The 17,964-nt window shown below is 37.4% G+C and overlaps 1 protein-coding gene across 1 annotated transcript in view; it reads left to right on the forward strand.

The window, feature by feature from the left end:
- The first annotated feature begins 8,314 nt into the window (after positions 1-8,314).
- Positions 8,315-17,964, forward strand: part of LOC139691052 (uncharacterized) — a 28,656-nt gene continuing 19,006 nt past the window's right edge. The window contains exon 1 of the mRNA XM_071588781.1: positions 8,315-8,723. Coding sequence (XP_071444882.1) covers positions 8,708-8,723 — 16 coding nt within the window. The 5' untranslated portion in view covers positions 8,315-8,707. The remainder of the gene's footprint in view (positions 8,724-17,964) is intronic.

A 17,964-nucleotide genomic window follows, 5' to 3' on the forward strand; every position in this document is an offset into this window, starting at 1 on the left:
TGGCAGTTTTCCGCTGATAAATAAGTGAGTGTTTATGAGTTCACAAGGAAGTCAGCACTCCTGTAATCGAAAATTGATTCTACATAGTTACGAGGAAGAGTTGTACGTGATGTGAGTTTTTTAAATAATTTCTTTAAATCTTTTGTATTGATAGCAAATCTTGAGGAGAGAAATGCCTAAGTCATGCAGACCACAAGGGAAGTAAGACATGTTCATGTCCCTCTAAGCTAATGGCTAATGAAAAGAATGAGTATATTCATTATCAGTATGTGTTTTTACTCATGTTAATGGTATGGCATTTCACTGCTCACTATTGCCTCAAATCATTCTCATGTTACAGTAAGTGCCTACTACTAAACATTATTTTGTTATTGATGGAAAGAAAACAGGCTTTTTTCAACCACAAATTGTAATGTGATATAATTGTGGGCTGAGATGGGGGTAGATGTTCCTGATAGGTTGTTGAAATGCAAAAAGTGGCGGTAGTATCTATTTGCCAGCACTTAGAATGGGTGCTATCTCTTTGTGCGGCTGATTGTAACTCATGACTTGAATAGTGACTGTGTGTTTATTTATTCGATGGGAATAACCCTTTGCATAAAGAAGGGCGAAAAACATATTGGTTCCACGATTATAAAAGAAAAAATCAATCACAATCGGGTACAAATTACATAAAATTGATTTTGACATGTACAGATATCCACATAACAATAATTAGTAATCTAAAATTCTTCAGATAGTTTTAAGAACAGTTGTTTAAGGGATCCTGGTGAGGTGGAAAGTAGGTCAATATAGTCACAACTGTTGACTTCTCTCATAATCTGGTTAATGGGCGAGTAGTAAGTGTAGTTTTGTACATGATATCTAATTTCAAAGAGTGCTTCATACCTTGTGTTATGTGAAGGTAGTCAGAAAGATATTGCCCTTAGGAGTTATAAAGAATCAATCTTGTTATGCAGTAATTTATAAAGAAAAGTTATGCTATTAATTTTTCTGCGTTTATGCAAGAAGGGAAGATTTAGTAGAGATAATATTTCATGGTAACTATAAAGATCGTTGTGAACATTGAATTTGAATGCAATTTTGCACACAAATTTTCTTGGAACACATTCGATTGTATGAATATGGAGTTTGTAGCATTGTGACCAAACAGTTGAGCAGTATTCACAGAGTTGACCTAACTGATGAGAAGAACAAAATTTTATAAGGCTCAATATGTTTAAAGTTTTTAGAGTATCAAAGGATAAATCTAAGCGATCTGTATGCATAAGATTGAACATAGTTACAATGTTGAGTGAATGTTAACTGTGAGTCAAATATAACTCTGAGGTCTTTTATATATGTAAATCAGGCCATAGGGTAGTTGCTTAGTCTATATTCCTGATGCTGTGGACTCCTTTTCAGTCTGAATGTTATAGAATAGCATTTTTTTAAATTGAAAGTTAAATAGTTATGCTCACACCAGTTTTGAAGCCTATAAAGGCAGTTTTGCAGAGTTAGCTGGTCATCAATTAATTGAACTGTAAAAACAATTTTTAAGTCATCACCGTACAAAAGAAAAAGAATTAGGTCTAATGCGATTATAATATCGTTTATAAATAAGTTAAATAATAGTCGGGCCGAATGGGATCCTTGGGGAACGCCTGACGATGGATAGAAACATTTACTTTTAGATGCATTAACTTTTAGTACAGCTTCTCTGTTGGTCAAGTAACTTTCCATCCAGTCAAGTAAGGTACCACTCATTCCCAATGTGTCCAACTTTCTAATAAGAAGCTCACGAGCAACAGTATCAAAAGCCTTATTGAAGTCAGTACATATGACATCTGTTTGTAAGCTTTTTTCCCTACCTTCTATAAGATACTTTTGAAAAACCAAAAGATTAGTGAGAGTTGATCTTCCTTTAGTGAAACCATGCTGCTCAGGGATAATGACATTATTGAAGATAGTAGTAAGTTTATCTACAGCCAATGATTCTAAGACTTCTCTATTATTGAGAGCTTGGCAATCGGACGATAGTTAGATACATTATTTCTGTTACCCTTCATATATGTTGGTACCATTTATGTGAATTTAAGTGTGCTAGGAAAAATTCCAGTAGTGAGGGATTAATAAGCAATATATACGAAGGATAGAGTAATGGTCCAAGAAAAATACTCCGAAGTAGGGCTGGGATATCATTAAGACCACAGCCCTTTTGGAGGTCAAGTTGGCAGAGTTTAGTTTTGATGTCTTCTACTAAGATTGTTATAGATGAGATAGAAATAGAGGTGTGAGTATGAAAATTGTGCAGAGGAGTACTAGTATGTTTTACATACACATGAAAAAAATATTGCAAAAATGTTTGCTATGTCATCATATGAACAAGCAGAACGATCATTAAAAAGCATTATATTGGGTAGTCTGTCTGTCTTTCCAGTACTGCTGACATGATTCCAGAAGTTTTGGATTATGTTGGATAGCTGACTCGAGTTATGCTTTGTATCTGTTGTAACAATTCTTAATTAATTTAGCACATTCTTACCTTAACTATGAAAATTTAGCATAATCAGATTGCAATCGAGTTTGTTTATATATTTTTTGCTGTAATTTCTTTCTACCAATTAAATATTTCAGTTAAAAGCTAAACTACTATTTTTATAAGTGATAATTGGAGTAAACAACTGGATACCATGGTGTAGAATATCTTAATATTTATTAAAAGCCTCATTTGTAATGAGATCAACGAGTTTGTAGCACCAGTTGATATTTAACGTAACGGTAAAGTTGTTCATCATTGTTTTGAAGCCATAAAAGCACCCCTTTTATTTTTAATTAATGAATCTTTGATACAAGGGATTTTCCCATCCCAATTAAAAGAATCAAAAGTAGTGCCCATTTATAAAAACCATGGCTGTGTAAATGATTTGAATAACTACAGACCAATAGCCGTCCAAAATACATTTGCTAAAATATTCGAAAAAGCCATGTATATGCAAATAGCATCTTATCTCGAAAAAAACTTCCTACTTTCTAATTCTCAGCATGGATTTAGATCGGAAAGGTCTACCACAACTGCCATATGTCAGGCAATCGACAGCATACTTAATTCATTAGATGCTAAACGCAAAACTCTTGGAATGTTTTTTGACTTGTCAAAGGCTTTTGATAATGTAAACCACAATAGACTACTAATTAAACTCAATAGAATAGGAATTAGAGGAAGTCCTTTAAACTGGTTGAAGTCCTTTATTCATAATCGCACTCAAAAAGTAGTGTTATCAGTTGATGGGTCAAAATATTCATCCGAAGCATACCAAGTTAACAAAGGTGTTCCACAAGGCTCAACCCTTGGGCCACTCCTCTTTCTGATTTACATCAATGACCTACCTAACTGCTTACCAAATAATGATGGAATAATACCAGTGTTGTACGCTGACGACACTAATATAATAATATCAACACAAACATATCCCAGCCTTGTGGAAAAAGCTAAGTCTGTCACACTTGCTATAAACAAGTGGTGTACAGACAACCTTCTAGACTTAAATGTAAATAAAAGTAAAATAGTAAACTTTACACACAATAAGAACATATCAGATGATCTGCTGGTAAAAATCAATGACCTATCAATTGAGCGTGTGACAGAATGCAAATTTCTAGGTATTTCTCTATGTGCAAATATTTCTTGGGATACTCATGTAAAAGCCCTCCAACACAAGCTCAGTTCAACTTGCTACTTATTAAGACACCTGTATGAAACTACAAGTAAAACTGTACTACTCAATTTGTACTATGGGGAAATTTACTCAAATATAACCTACAGTATAATATTATGGGGATCAGCTGCTATTTCTCAAACCATCTTTAAAATGCAAAAGAAAGCTATTAGAATCATCGCCAGGAAACCTTACAATGCTCCATCAAGGCCTATTTTCCATGAATTAAATTTGCTACCTCTCCCATGCATCTACATTATGTTTTTAATTCTATATATAAAAAATAACATCGGCAACTATTCTCTTAACTCTGCCTATCATCATCATTACACCAGAGGCAGGAATGACTTCCATTATGGGAATATAAGAACTAAAGCATTGAAATTAGGACCCAATGAAATGGGCATCAGATTATTTAACAAACTACCCAAAAGTATCAAGGATACACAGGGAACTGCCGTATTCAGGCATAAACTAAAAAGATATCTACAACGCAATATGTTTTACTCGGTTGATGAATATCTCAACAATATTCCCGACCAGTAAGTTCATACTTTTAGTTTCTAGCAATGGTAATGGTCTGATTCATGTTTTTGATCAATGATTTTTCTGAATTTGATATTGTATGTGCATGTTACAGCCGATGTTCATGGGTTTGTACCAAACACTTATGTAACTATGAGCATCTATTCTTTTATGTATCTTAACTGAGCCTGTGTCTTTGCTCCTCATTGACGTGCCTTATATCATGTACATACTTCACCCACCTGGTATTTTTGTATTGTGATCTCTGGGCAAATAAAAAGTAATAATAATAATAATAATAACGAGTAGTTATTCAGAGCAAAAAAATCACAGTTCTGAGTCATATTTGCACAACATAAAATAAATTTCCATACTAAAAAGAAAGGCTTGTACTTTTCCACAGATTTTATTGTATGGTAACATATAATAAAATCTGTGGAAAAGTACAAGTCTTTCTTTATAGTATGGATATAAAATACTTCCACAAAGTGAAGCCTGAAACAATAGAATATAAAATCAATTACCTGAATTGGACATTGCAGTTGAAGGGAAACATTTATGGCAGGATGATGGGGGCACATGTTAGTAGAGGATTATTATCCTAAGAAATGGAAGTTAAGTCTGAATATGTAAAAATTAGATCTAATCATTTTTCATTATAATTATGGATGTTATTAACCTGTTGAATTTCAAGTAGCACAGGAGTCTATCAGCACACAAGCAGGAGTAGGCAGAGAGAAGGTTAAACATGATGACTGACCTGCAGAGTTCAGTAAATCTCAGGAAAAGACTTGAGGTATATTAAAATCACCCATTATTAAAACCTCATAATAATAATCTGAGTAAATGACATTTTCAGTGGCCTCAAAACACACATGATAGGCATCAATTGAGGAGTATGGAGGCAAGTAAACTGTGCCAATAAATATTTTTGAATGAGAAGTTTTGATTGAAGCAGGAAGGGATTTAAGATTGAGGTCACATTCTACTTAATTGCAAAGATATTTAGATCTCACTGCAATCAGGACTCCTCCACCTCTGCATTTTGAGCTGGTAAAAACACTAGGATCTTTCCTGTAGATGTTAAAGTCACCAAGACTTAGTTCACTACTTAAAATATTAGGATTAAGCCAAGTCTCAGTGAGGGTTATTAAAATGAAATCACAGTTTAGAACAGTCTCTCAAATTTGGTAACTTTGTGCACAAACCTCTTAACATTTTGGTAAGAGGCTAAAAGATTCAGTTGATTTAATTGAATTGCCTTTGTTAGCTCTGTCTTTGCACACGGTGAACTTTCAGAAAAAATAACTGTTCACGTAAATGTTTTACATTCATTAGCAAAGCAGTAACAATGGGGTGACGGTCGGAAAGATGTGAGGGAAATGTCCCAGTAGTTACTCCATTACCATCAAAATTGGAAATGAAAACATCAAGTGAGGCAGAAGAGTTATCTAGTTATACGAGTAATGTTGACTTAGAATTTCTCTTTTGGTAAGTATCTTTTGAGTCAGCCCCAATAGGTGACTCATAGAGAGACAAAACATTGATGTTTCTTGGAGTTAGCTCGCATCAGAGGTGGGTCGCCTAAGACATACAGAAGGAAGTACTTACATGTTTGGTGCAACTATGTCAGATTAAATAGCTTTCCTGGACAAAAGTAACTCCGCTTTCTCAACTTCAAAGAAACTGCGGGAGATGCTGCAACAGTAACTTTTAATGGAGTCATCCGCTAATGTGCATTTCAATGCAACAATTTCAGAGTGTAAAAATCATTCGCCTTGACTGGGATCCCAGTCAAGGCGAATGATTTTTACACTGAAATTGTTGCATTAAAAAAAGTTTTTTCCTGTTTTTTTTAGCTGTCAGCCATTAAAATGTTTTGATCATTTTGCATTTCAATAATTAAGCTGTGAATTAATGGATATAACAAAAATTGAAGAAAACTATAATTGTTTTAATATCTGTCCAAGGTCCGCATATGGGGAGAAATTAAAAAAAAAATTTGCATAAGTTTATTTCAGCCCGTGGTTAAGTAGATGAAAGTCATTTCATGAGAAAAACTTTTAAAACCTGGTGGCACAATAATTTTATCAGTAAAAGAATATGTTTTAATAAAGTTCTGTTTGTCTAATCTTTTATATTGCCAATATATATTTTTGGCATGCTACCTCTGTACTACAGTTAACTCAAGAAAGTAGGTAATCCTACTCAAAATTGATTCTGGCAAGTTCAGAAGGCTAAGTAGGTGGGCACCAATATGAATTAATGTAGATATCTAATTAACACAGCAGATGATATAGCTCTTTTAACCGCAGTTTGTGCTTGAGTCAATTTTAAGACATTTTGGTTGGAGCAGGTATGTTATTAATTTCTAATTACCAAGGTTAAATGAATCTGATGTATCTGGTGTAACCCAGCAGAATTCCGTCAAAATGAAAAAGTTCGACTTAGTTAGTCTGCATAACCTTTTTTGCACCTCATGAACTGTTTTGTAGAGCCTCTACATCATCAGTTGAGTTTACAAGACATGGTCATGTTTATGTAGTGCCCCCAGCAGGGAGTAGTAGAGATCCTTAATGGCCTAATTGCTTCTCTAAAATGTCTTTTAAATGTTCATTATTTATCTAAATAGTCGAGCTAGGGAACCTTAATTTCTCAATTTACAAACTTCAAACAAAACTTACCCCTGTACTTCACTTCAAGGCGTTTGGCAAATGCAGAAATGCCATTCTTTTATCAGGAACATATATCATGTTCGTTCATTCTCTCCTAAAATTTAAGTTATTTGCCCATGTACAAGTGTCATTGAGAGATTCTAAACTCCTCCCACTCTTCTCGACCTCTTGCAGCAGTTTCCCACCCTTCTGAAGGAAACTTCACACATTTCCAAAACGATATTCCCAATCCACGACCATACACCAAGTAAACCGTACTACGAGCTTAAAACGACACCATCGTATGAGGATGGACAGCTTCTAGGAAAGAGATTTGTTTAATGAATACTTACGCAGGAAAACTGAATTTTTTTATTTCAATAGTTCCAAATTCTATTTCTCTAACGTTCCTCTCACTTGAAAGGAAAGCGCTCTGTTAGTAAATCTGGGACTTAACTTAATTCTGAAAACTATGAGTAATATACATTCAGCTTTACATTGCAACTTCAGGTGCCACCATAACAACATTCACATTAAAAACAAATTGTTTGCATGTTTGTATTTTGGAACTTTCAGAACATGTTCCTTTTAAGTCCTAAGTCCTTATCCTAGCTTAATTCATGCTTCTTCGATCAAAAACTTCTCAGTGCAGTGGGGCAACAAAAACTTAACTTTTAACAATTGTAACACTTCAATACTTTGTATAACAGCTGCGATGAAGGGCATTGGACTGTGACTGCTGATATAGAAATCATTAACATCTAACAAGACATTTACACACAATTGAGTTATTTCTCATTCTTAAGGATAATAGATGGTTTAGTGCTCGGGTTTTACAAAGCAATCCGCGAGGTAGTATCAAATTGAATAAGAGGTACTATTTCAATCATTGTAGTAGATAAGAATTACTTCATTTCGTAGAAAAGCACGACGTTTACTCCTGCGATGAAAATTGAAAAGGTTAAACAGTGACTTTAATTACATATCGAATAAAGGATTGGCTCCTATACTTTGACGGTTGGCATCATAACGTACTACTCGCCTACTTTCTTCCGTATGCCACCAAAGGATGAAAATACTTCATAATATTGTCTACTGACAATATTAAAGCCGAAGAGATTGGGATTTATCGGAACTTATACTTCAAATTTAGCTGCATTCGTGGTAATATTTAAAATGTTGTTCATCATGGTAAATTGAAAGTAGACAACGAAGCCACAAGAAATTAATGTCTAAGTAATTTTAAATTAGAAATTTTTCGAAGCTTTCAACCGGCAATATTGATTTCGCATTTTTGTAAGTACCCAAGAAAAGCATCTTTCCTTTTACCAGAGGCACGTTGCGAAAGAGTTAACCTTAGTTCCAATGAGTACCGGTAGAGGCCTCTACTATTTTTCCGGTTTCTCTCTCCTTCTCTCTTTCTTTATCACTCTTCCATGTTTTAACTTATCACGTTAGCTCTGTTCGCTCCGCTGTTGGACATTCGTTCTCGTCCTCGATCGGCTCCCCCAAACATGTCAGTTTGCTGTCGTGTGTCACTTTGCTTGTAGTGTTTGAAATTGTGTTAAAACGGATTCAGTGCATCGGTAAATGTATACTGTGTTGGTGGTTGGCATATTGCTTCGCTAGTGGATCACTGTTTGAAACCTATTTTTGTGCCAGTGAGAACAATGGATTGCACGTTGTTGTCAAGTTCGGCATGGGCATGAAGAAGAAGGAATTCAACTACCGGTGTTAGAAACTCATCATTACTGAAAATTTAACTGAAATTCTCCGCGATTATTAGGTTTCAAAGCCACTCCTGTCTTCCCGTACTTATACAGTGCCAAAATGAAGTTCAAACGAGGTAAGCCCATATTTGTGTCAAAGTGATTAATAGTAAATTGTGCCTAGCATTTTAAATGGCCATGCCCTTATATATTTGTATTATAAGTGCTGCGCGTGTAACGTTAGCCCATTAATAGGTTAAGCTCAATTTTCTATCGCCCAGAGCTTGGTTATTTCGGTCTTGTGTGAGACCACGTGGTCGGGTGCACTTTGTAAGGAAGTCATAGTAACGGAGTCCTTGTATGAATTTGTCCCCCCTGCTGCGCCTGTCCCTTGTTTAGAAGCCGAAAACCCGAATTAGCACGTCTTTGAATTTATTTTGACAGGTAAATGTCAAGTGACCATTGTTTGGAAGTAACATATTATTATCGACCGAATTTCCTAAATATAGGAATAGCTTATATGGTCTTCGTTTATTTTGGGCAGTCTGGAGTAGTGACATTCAAAAAGTGATGCGAATATTTCTTCTTAAGCACCTGAGGAAAGTGGATTGCATCACCAGTTGCCCGTGTCCTTTGTCAACGCGAGGTTTAGAGGACGTATGTAATATACGCATCGGGAGAGGTTCAAAGCATTTTCATGCGTGAGAAATGAATTGTTGTGGTATAAGGTTTTCATCCACGACTGAGCAAAATTTTGCTATCAAAAGTGCCGTTGGGTGAGTGAGACCCCCCACAAATACGATTTTATATTACCTCTCGTTCTTAAAATGTTCTCCGTTTAAATCTCGAGGAATGGTGTCTCTTAATTATTTACAATGACATATCCTTTGCTCCAGGTAAATGTGAGAGTAAAGTAAAAGGCCCTGATGGTAGCCCACGTGAAGTCCACGTACAATTCCCTGAGTTTATCGGTAGCTATTACGTCCGAGTTGATAGAGGTCACGTTGACGTTTTATCAGCTGCTCGCCCGTTCGTTTATATGCGTTTGAGCCGTGTGGGACGGATGGTACAGCTGCTGTCAATTCTAAGTGGGCAGCCGTGGTGCAACTGGTGCTACGATCGTCATGTTAGATTTTTATTTTAGTGCTCGGTCTAAGGATGTGGCTATCAGGTCTTAATGTCATCGAGATTGCCCTGCAAAGAGTATATTGAGTTTTTCTGTTTATTTGCATTGATCGAAATGCTTCTGGGTTTATCGTATATTCGATAAGAGTGATGCGGACTCTACATCCAGTATTACTGGAGCCTGTACAGTATTGAAATTTTGGAAATTTCGCGTAAATGTAGTATAAAGCTTGCACGATGTGAACATTTTTAAGTTTATTCCAAAAAGAGCGTCTTATTGTCGGATAGCTGATGTAATGGGTGAATAGCTTAAAACCGATGAGTGCAGTGAAAACTTCTTGCGAAGTGAAACCACGTGAAATCCTGAGGAATACTTGTATGATTGCTGTGCAGATTTTCCACGAGTAACATACTAATTTAAGGATTGAAGAATGAAATTTCATCCATTAAGATAGTTCATCTTCATTGGATTTAATATGGGAAATTGTCATTTCGGCCCGTAGAAGTCCGGGATTATTCATGTATTTTAAGTTCTTTTGACGTAATTATTTCTGGGTATAATTTTAAAATTACAAGTACTATACAATTAAACAAACTACCATACTATAAATGTATATTGTTATAATTATTTTGTAGTCCACTACTTGAGGTAGGTTTTGAATGGAATAATGTGTGTATAGGAACGTTACACGTTTGAAATAGCATTGGTAATTTAATGCCTCAGAATAGAACGGTGATCTTCGTTCAAACAAACGGCCTGCCTGAGTTTATATGAATGCGTAACCGGTCCAGCAATTGGGGCAACCTGGACAGCCTAACTTCACAACGGTCTAATCAAAGCTTTGAAAAACCTGGTTTGAAATTGGATATTTGGAGAATTGCATTAATTTAAGCTCAGGAGGTTTGCTGCTGTGTGTTTTCCATAATTTTTAAAAAAAGGTTACTCACCCGTGATACTTAAACATCGCTTTGTAAATCACATCGCAATATTATGTTGACGTAAATATGTTGAGAGATAAAAACAGGATGTTAACGAAATACCTCCATTCCATTTATGTAAATATTTTTGAAACTGCAATATTCTCACGAATCCCATGTGAAGCATGACGACCATACGAGTTGAGAGGTTTTGCGTTCGAAAGACTATGTTGAAAAGAAATTAATTTTGTCCACGTCTCTTTCGTTTTGGACGAATGAAAACTAAGTCAATTGTTCTTTAGTAACTTATCGTACTCGCTGGCATAATGAATTGTCCCGAATATTTATTTAATTGATAATTTGTTTCCTAACTAAAGGTCGTCCTTATTTAAAGTTCCTGTCGTTTCTGAAAAGAATATTCGATACAGTTGCTTGCCATAATTTCCGCATATGTATCGTGCCACACGGTTACTCATGAAAAACCCGTTTCTTTTTATAAACCCGGTCCGGCTGAGTATTTAAGGTTTATTGTGTTGGTTTTATTGTTTTGTGAAATGGGTGTTCAATTTGTTACGAGGGATTTACGGGATGACTAGTGTCTCATTTTGCGGGATGATTTGTTCGAGAAACCTTATTAAATTTTACTAGGATAAGAGTAGTTTTTGCTTCAAGTATTCAATCCATGTGGTGGTGGTATGATAGGCAAAAGTGAATTAAATCATATACTGCCCCAGCAATTGCCAGACTGCCACACCGCCTATTGAATTAATTTTTTCCTCTTTTGACCTAGTTAGAGCGAAACTTGGAAATCATGATTCCGCGGAGAAAGCCGGGGAACTGAAGTCAAGGAAAGTTTAGTTCTATTTATCCAATAAAACTGGATGAGTCGCTAATGAAAGTGAAGATTTCGGTCACATTTGGCCGGATCTGATTGGTATGGACAGGCTGGGACTTTGGACAAGTAACACTGAGCCAATATCATTTCAGATTATGGTACTCTGTACTGACATCTTGGGTGCGAATTCCAAGTATTGGTAAGTTGGTGCCGGTACCTGCCGAACGGATTTACGGTATCGATAACTCGGCCGTGTGCCTCGATTACGAATTCATGGTATCGTTATTGTGTTTTTTTAGGGTGTGAATTCCATGGATTGTTACCCGGTCCTGGTTTCAGGGCATATACGCATTTTCTATCTCGGTACCCAGGTCAACATGACTTGGTAAATCACTGGGCATTCTTCTTAGCGTCATTAAAAGTGACACCTGGACGTAATATTACCGTAATTATTTGTGGTAAACTCGCATTTTCTTTGATCGATGCTGTTTTTTGGCCAGAATTCCTATCCCAATGCTATGAGAATCATTGTTCATTTATGGATAGGTGCAGGCTCTTGATGTTATTTAATGGAATTTGAGCGGTAGTAAGTGTCGTTTCTTTTTCAAAAACTATGGGAGGCACTATTTGAGGACGACGTGTGAAGGGCAATGATAAGAAGTAATTGGTTGGGTGGGGAGGACACTTGCTGAGGGAAGATGCTTGCTAAGACGGGAAGAGCTTTTCAGAATCTTCCGTATTCTTCCAACGTCAACAAGTGGATGACTCCTTGAGCATACCCTTTTCTCTCTTCTTCCTAGTCGCTTCATTTTCCCTTCCCCCCAGTGGTCTTCTTTTCACCTCCATTCTCAATGTGAATTAGCTATGGTCAATTCAATACTATCATTTTAAGCCCTGCACATCTCCATTAGATCTGTAAATAGCCTTTCAACGATGCACTAGTATTTATATTTTCTTATGTTTTTTGTGATAGTCTCGAAATAAGGTTCTGGTGGCAAATTTAACTTATGGTACCCCACGAGACATCCTATTCTAATTCAGGTCAATTATAATAACTTAAACCATCTATTTTCAAGATTCAGGTCTATCACTTCCTTTAATCCATCTTACCATGACCGTGCGATTGAATCGATTTTGATGAATGACACATCTTCGCATTAAATTATCCAGCTGTTTCATCGTTTTAGTACTTTTTTCGCGCAATTGTAAAGTAAGCCATAAGTAATTGTAAGTTTTTGTAAACCTTTAAATCTTACGACAGGTTTATCTCTGCACCCAAGAGATTTTATCTTGCTATCCTAGTGATTTTTCCTAGGTCTTTCATGATGCAGTATCGGACGGTGAAGTCAAAGATGGAGTTGGCTTGGTCGTTATATTTTAAACATAATCGTGTGAAACTTTATTCCGAAATCTAATTAATATATGTATGGGTTTTACGGCAAGTAGAATTTTTTAAATTTTTGTTTGAGTTTCAATTGTTCTTTTTTTTTAAAAGGTGCCGTTGTCAAACCAGCCTTTAAACGGATGAATTAATATTCACAGATCTTAACTAATTGCAATCGGCAGGTAGTTCATCACTGTTTACTGTGCTTCAAGTGGTCGTCGGATGATTTTATATCGCTTTAAAACGCCATTTTGTTTAATATGAAATTACATCATCAATACCAAAGTTAGTTAACGTGTGTTATGTTATTCTGCTCTTGAACTCCGAAGGTTAGTCTGTCTCGATGGGCCCTCGTTCCGGATTCTGTCGTGGTCAGCGGTGATGTTTACGGAAGTCAAGAAATCGGTCGTGTGATAAATGTTGGTTTTTCAACAGCACCATGTAATACCGTCGGTAATGTCCACAGATGCTGGTGTTGAATTCGAATATTCTATTTACAGTATTTACAGGTTTTTCAGTGTGTCGGAAAGCTTCCGTTTTTCTGAGGTGGTAGTTGATTCCGATACCTAATTAGAATTTATTATTATTATTACAAATACACATGTGCTAATAGACATTGTCAGGTAGCACACAAGTGGCACAATTAACTAATAATAAAATACCTTGTGCCAAGATTTGTGGTAGAAAATTCATCATACCGCATTTTAGATTTAGTATTCAGGGATCTTGTAATTATTTAAGTGTTCGTGTTTGAGAGGCCGTAGTTAGTTTGTCACGGCCAGTAAGTCATCATGCCGGGAAATATGTTCTCTCTCCGGGAGTGCCATCAGTAGAAGGACATGACTTCAACAATCGCGTGATTAACGAGCGTCGTTTGCAATTTACGTCTGTTTGGGGAAAGTTGCAGTGTTTTGTGGAAGTGATCAATTACGGAGCTAATGAAATAACTTGGCTTAATCCACTTAATGATTTTTTTAATTTATGTGATCTCTGTGTCGTAACGGCACATAGTTAACTAAGCTATATGTATAGCATCAAAGTGGAGGGGGGATGATGTGGACCGTCACAAATCCGGATATCATTTGTAACAATAATCATTAAGTGAATATAACGAAACTTTTGATTTATCACTGCTATGTGTATTGTTTGTGGGCTGTAATAATTATCATATTCGAAGTTTTATCCCCGATTACATTTATTCTCCCTGGGAGTGAATGCGCGTTATAATTTTCCCTCCGTATTCTTGCTTTCTATGGAATAGAAATTACCTCTACTTTCATTGGGTAATCTTATCGCTGATGTTTGTGCAGTTACGAGGGTTACTGGCATCTTTGATGGACGTACTTTATAACTGCACTCCACCATGCGTGACCGGGAGGGAGCGGGATGCGCCGTGGGCTGAAGGGGAGGGGATACCATGAATGTGCAGTCGCCACATCCTAGTGCCTTCATTCAGCACTTCATATGTCATATGTTCTGCGAAAGTAAAAATGCTTTGAGACTCGAACGCGTTCAACGCTGCAGTGTAGGTGCTTGAGATATCTGCTGGACGGCAACTTCAAAGCTGTCGCACGTGCAGCATTTCCTGTATTTTCTCATGTAAAAGTAATGGATCAAATTCGACAATGGGCTATGTTGTACATTCATGAGGCTCCGAAGTACTATTGACGTCGGTGATAGTGAAATGTAAAGGTTTAAACGTTCAGGGTCTTATCGTTAAACCTAATTCAACTATAATTTGAAATATTCAAATCGTTAGATGCCCGACAATCTAAAGAGGAAGTAATCACTTATTTTGAATGTGGATTTCGAAGCCATTTGTGGGCGAATGATATGGTTGGATTTCGAAATTCTGTTCATATCTGTATAGCAGGACGAATTAGAATAAGGATGTCATTAGTAGTTGTACATGCTTTTCAACAAAATATTGTGAAGCAAAGCATAACCACTTTAATTTATAACGAATGCCATTGTGGTTTATTTAAATTTGCATTGTCCTTTAGGGTCGATAACTGTGATTTGGTGGACATCTCTAATCAATCATCATCTTTATTTGAATTGATTTTTTTTAGCTTGAAAGTTTTATTTTAGGCCATGTATAGCTTAATTTAATTTAGGTGATTACTGCTTTTGTTGCATTGGGATTACTTGAGTAAACTAATTTTTATTGTGGCATAAATAACCTTATTTGGATGGTTTTCTTTGTTTGCAAGTTTCAACTTCATGAAGCTCATGTTTCCAACTCTTTTAAGTGACTGCTGCTATCTGCTCTAATTTTTACGGTGTGATTGAATTGGGAACGGGCGTAGAACGCAAACTCCCAATCCGGCAGTATTTGGGTATATTCTTCATGCGTGGAGCTTTTTTCTTAGGCGGATAGTGATAGCTAGACAGAAGTAAATGTGAACCGAAAAATTAAATTGCTTAAATATTAGTTACCAATAGATGTTTTACATAAACTCTTGCTGTAAAAATGTTCAAATACTGGAAATTAATTTGCAGTAGTGACATATACTACGGATTCCTGGTTTCCGTATAATTTTTCCTTAGGATGCGAAGCTAGATGTTAGTAGATACAGCAGTAAAATAAAAGATTCACAGTTATCAACTAGAAATTGAGTTTCATAGAAGAGGGTGGTGTTCACCTAGCACTAAGCAAAACGGCTTATGAAATTTGGAACACATTATCAGGGTGTCAGTTCCTTTCCCTGTGCCTCCCGTGGTTACCCAAAATGTTACCCGAAAAGCCACACAGCTTGGGTGAAGAGGATGATCCCCAGCGCCGTCCCTCTGAATCGAAGCTGGGTCTTCCAGTAAGTGGCCCATCACTCTGCCCACTGAAATAACCTATAATAAGGGTTTGATAAAATCATGACAACACACTAGGGTACCTAATTAGAAAAAGTTTTTACCCTTGTTCTCCGTCCCCTATACTACACCCATTGAATAGAATTCTTCTCCTTGTTGGCGATGGCAGAACAAAAGGTTGAGTATCACAACAATTTCGAAATCCTTTTTGTCGTCAGTTAATCAACTTTGGTAATCCCGCAAACACATTACCGAAGGCCTAACATAGCGATACTTGCATGACGAATTGTATGGGGCGGGTGCGAGCAGGGGTTTTCGATTCACCTTCCTATGACTTTTCACCGACTTATCAGAGGCGACTATAGCGTCAAGGCATCATTGATAAGAGCATATGCAAGGTGTGATCAGAAAAAGACAGGACTGATTTTATAACTTGTTTATTTCGACGGATGCAGCCTAGTCGCACTAGTCGCCCTCAAAGTACGTGCCTTGGCTAACGACAAACCTTTCCCAACGTTTCATCCGGCTCGCGGATCCTGCCTTAGGGATCCTCTTCACGTCCGCCGTACAATTAGTTTTAATGTCCGAAGTAGGCGGCCTTTCAAAGTTGATGTTAACTTTGGAAACAAAAAATTCTGATTGAGCCACACCTGTAGAGTAGGGTGGCTGCGGGATCACGTAAGTGCCGGTTCTGGCAAAAAACTGTCACAATCAGCGCCGTGTGACCCGGCGCGTTATCGTGGTGGAAACGCCATGCATCGTTTCTCCACATGCCCGGCCTCTTTCGGCTCACTGCGGCCCTTAGCCTCTTCAAAACCTTCAACTAGAAATCTTTGTTGAGGGCTTGACCTAGAGGCCCGTACTCTCAATGAATCAGCCCTTGTCAATCGGAGAAACACACCAGCATGACCTTCACATTGGACCGGGACAAGCGAACTTTCTTTCCTCGAGGAGAATGAGGACCTTTCCACTGAGAAGACTGGGTCTATTTCTCAATATCATAGCAGTAAATCCAGGTTTCGTCACCGGTTACGATGGTTTTAAGAAACTCCGGGTCGGCTTTGGCTCGATCCAGGAGTTCTTGACAAATATCCACACGTTTTTGTTTCTGTTCACAGTCCACACCCGCGGGACGAATTTTGATGCGACGTGTGTCATGCCCATGCTGTGAAAATTGTCTGACAGGATCCAAAACTAATGTCCACTTCCTCGGCTATCTCCCTTACAGTTAAACGGCGATTTGCCCGCACCAAATGGACATGGCTGGGGTCTGTCGAAGTGGAAGCCGTTCGCGAATCTTCATCTGTCGAGCTTCTGCCCGATTTAAAACGACTGTCTCACTCAAAACCCTGGCTTCGACCTATAGCTTCATTAATAAAGGCTTGCTGAATTATTCCAAATGTCTCCGTAGCACTAAAGCCACTTTTGAAACAAAATTTCACGCACACAAGCTGTTCATCTAGTTCCTTCATTGCTGCCGTTGCACGTGGCGACGAACAGGTTAAGATACTGGTGCTGCTGCGTAAAGACTCGACGTAAACAAACGCAACCTCTCCTTTTAATCGTCAGATGTGTAGTTAGATGGCGCACTGTTTCTCGTTTCGATCCGTTGAACGGTTTGCGCAGAATAAAATCAGTCTGGTCCTTTTTTGATCACACCTTGTACATTGCTTACAAACTACATATGAACAACGTGATATTGGGGACAATACTTCAAAAATATATCTTTGTGGAACGATCTTAATGCCAATGTTTGGAAGTTTGGAAAAGACGACGACAGTATTAAATTGTAATCCTTATGCAGCATCTGCATCGTTTTATTATCAAAAATGACTATCACCCACAATGGGAATGTCCTTCTGGGTAGTCGTGTTCGGTTTTGACGTTGGTTGGTTGCGCAGTTTATATCGCCAGATATGACAACACTATTTGTTTAATGCTCGTCATAGCGGAAGTTTTCTCGGGTGTATTGCTTTACAGTAACTTAGACCGCACGACGGACGAAGATGAAGAGCTGAAGGGCCTGCAGGGGTAATTAAGGACTGGAACTAATGATAAAGTCCATGATATGAATCCTCATGTTTCAATAAACAAAGATCCCGACGTTTCCGGCCGCACGTAAAACAAAATCTGGGCCTTGTTTTATACATTAATATGTTCCGAAGCTCATTTTCGTTTGAATATCCCGATGAAGTATGTCTAAATTGTATGTCCGCTTTCCAATTGAAGAGGTTGAGGTGCGGTGCGGCGATCGGGAGACCATCTATTCAGTGACCGGTTAGAAGTCCGGCGCCTGTCAAGCGCAGCT

Source organism: Hetaerina americana, unplaced genomic scaffold, assembly GCF_022747635.1.
Source record: "Hetaerina americana unplaced genomic scaffold, ioHetAmer1.1.p SCAF_3, whole genome shotgun sequence".
Lineage (NCBI taxonomy): Eukaryota > Metazoa > Arthropoda > Insecta > Odonata > Calopterygidae > Hetaerina > Hetaerina americana.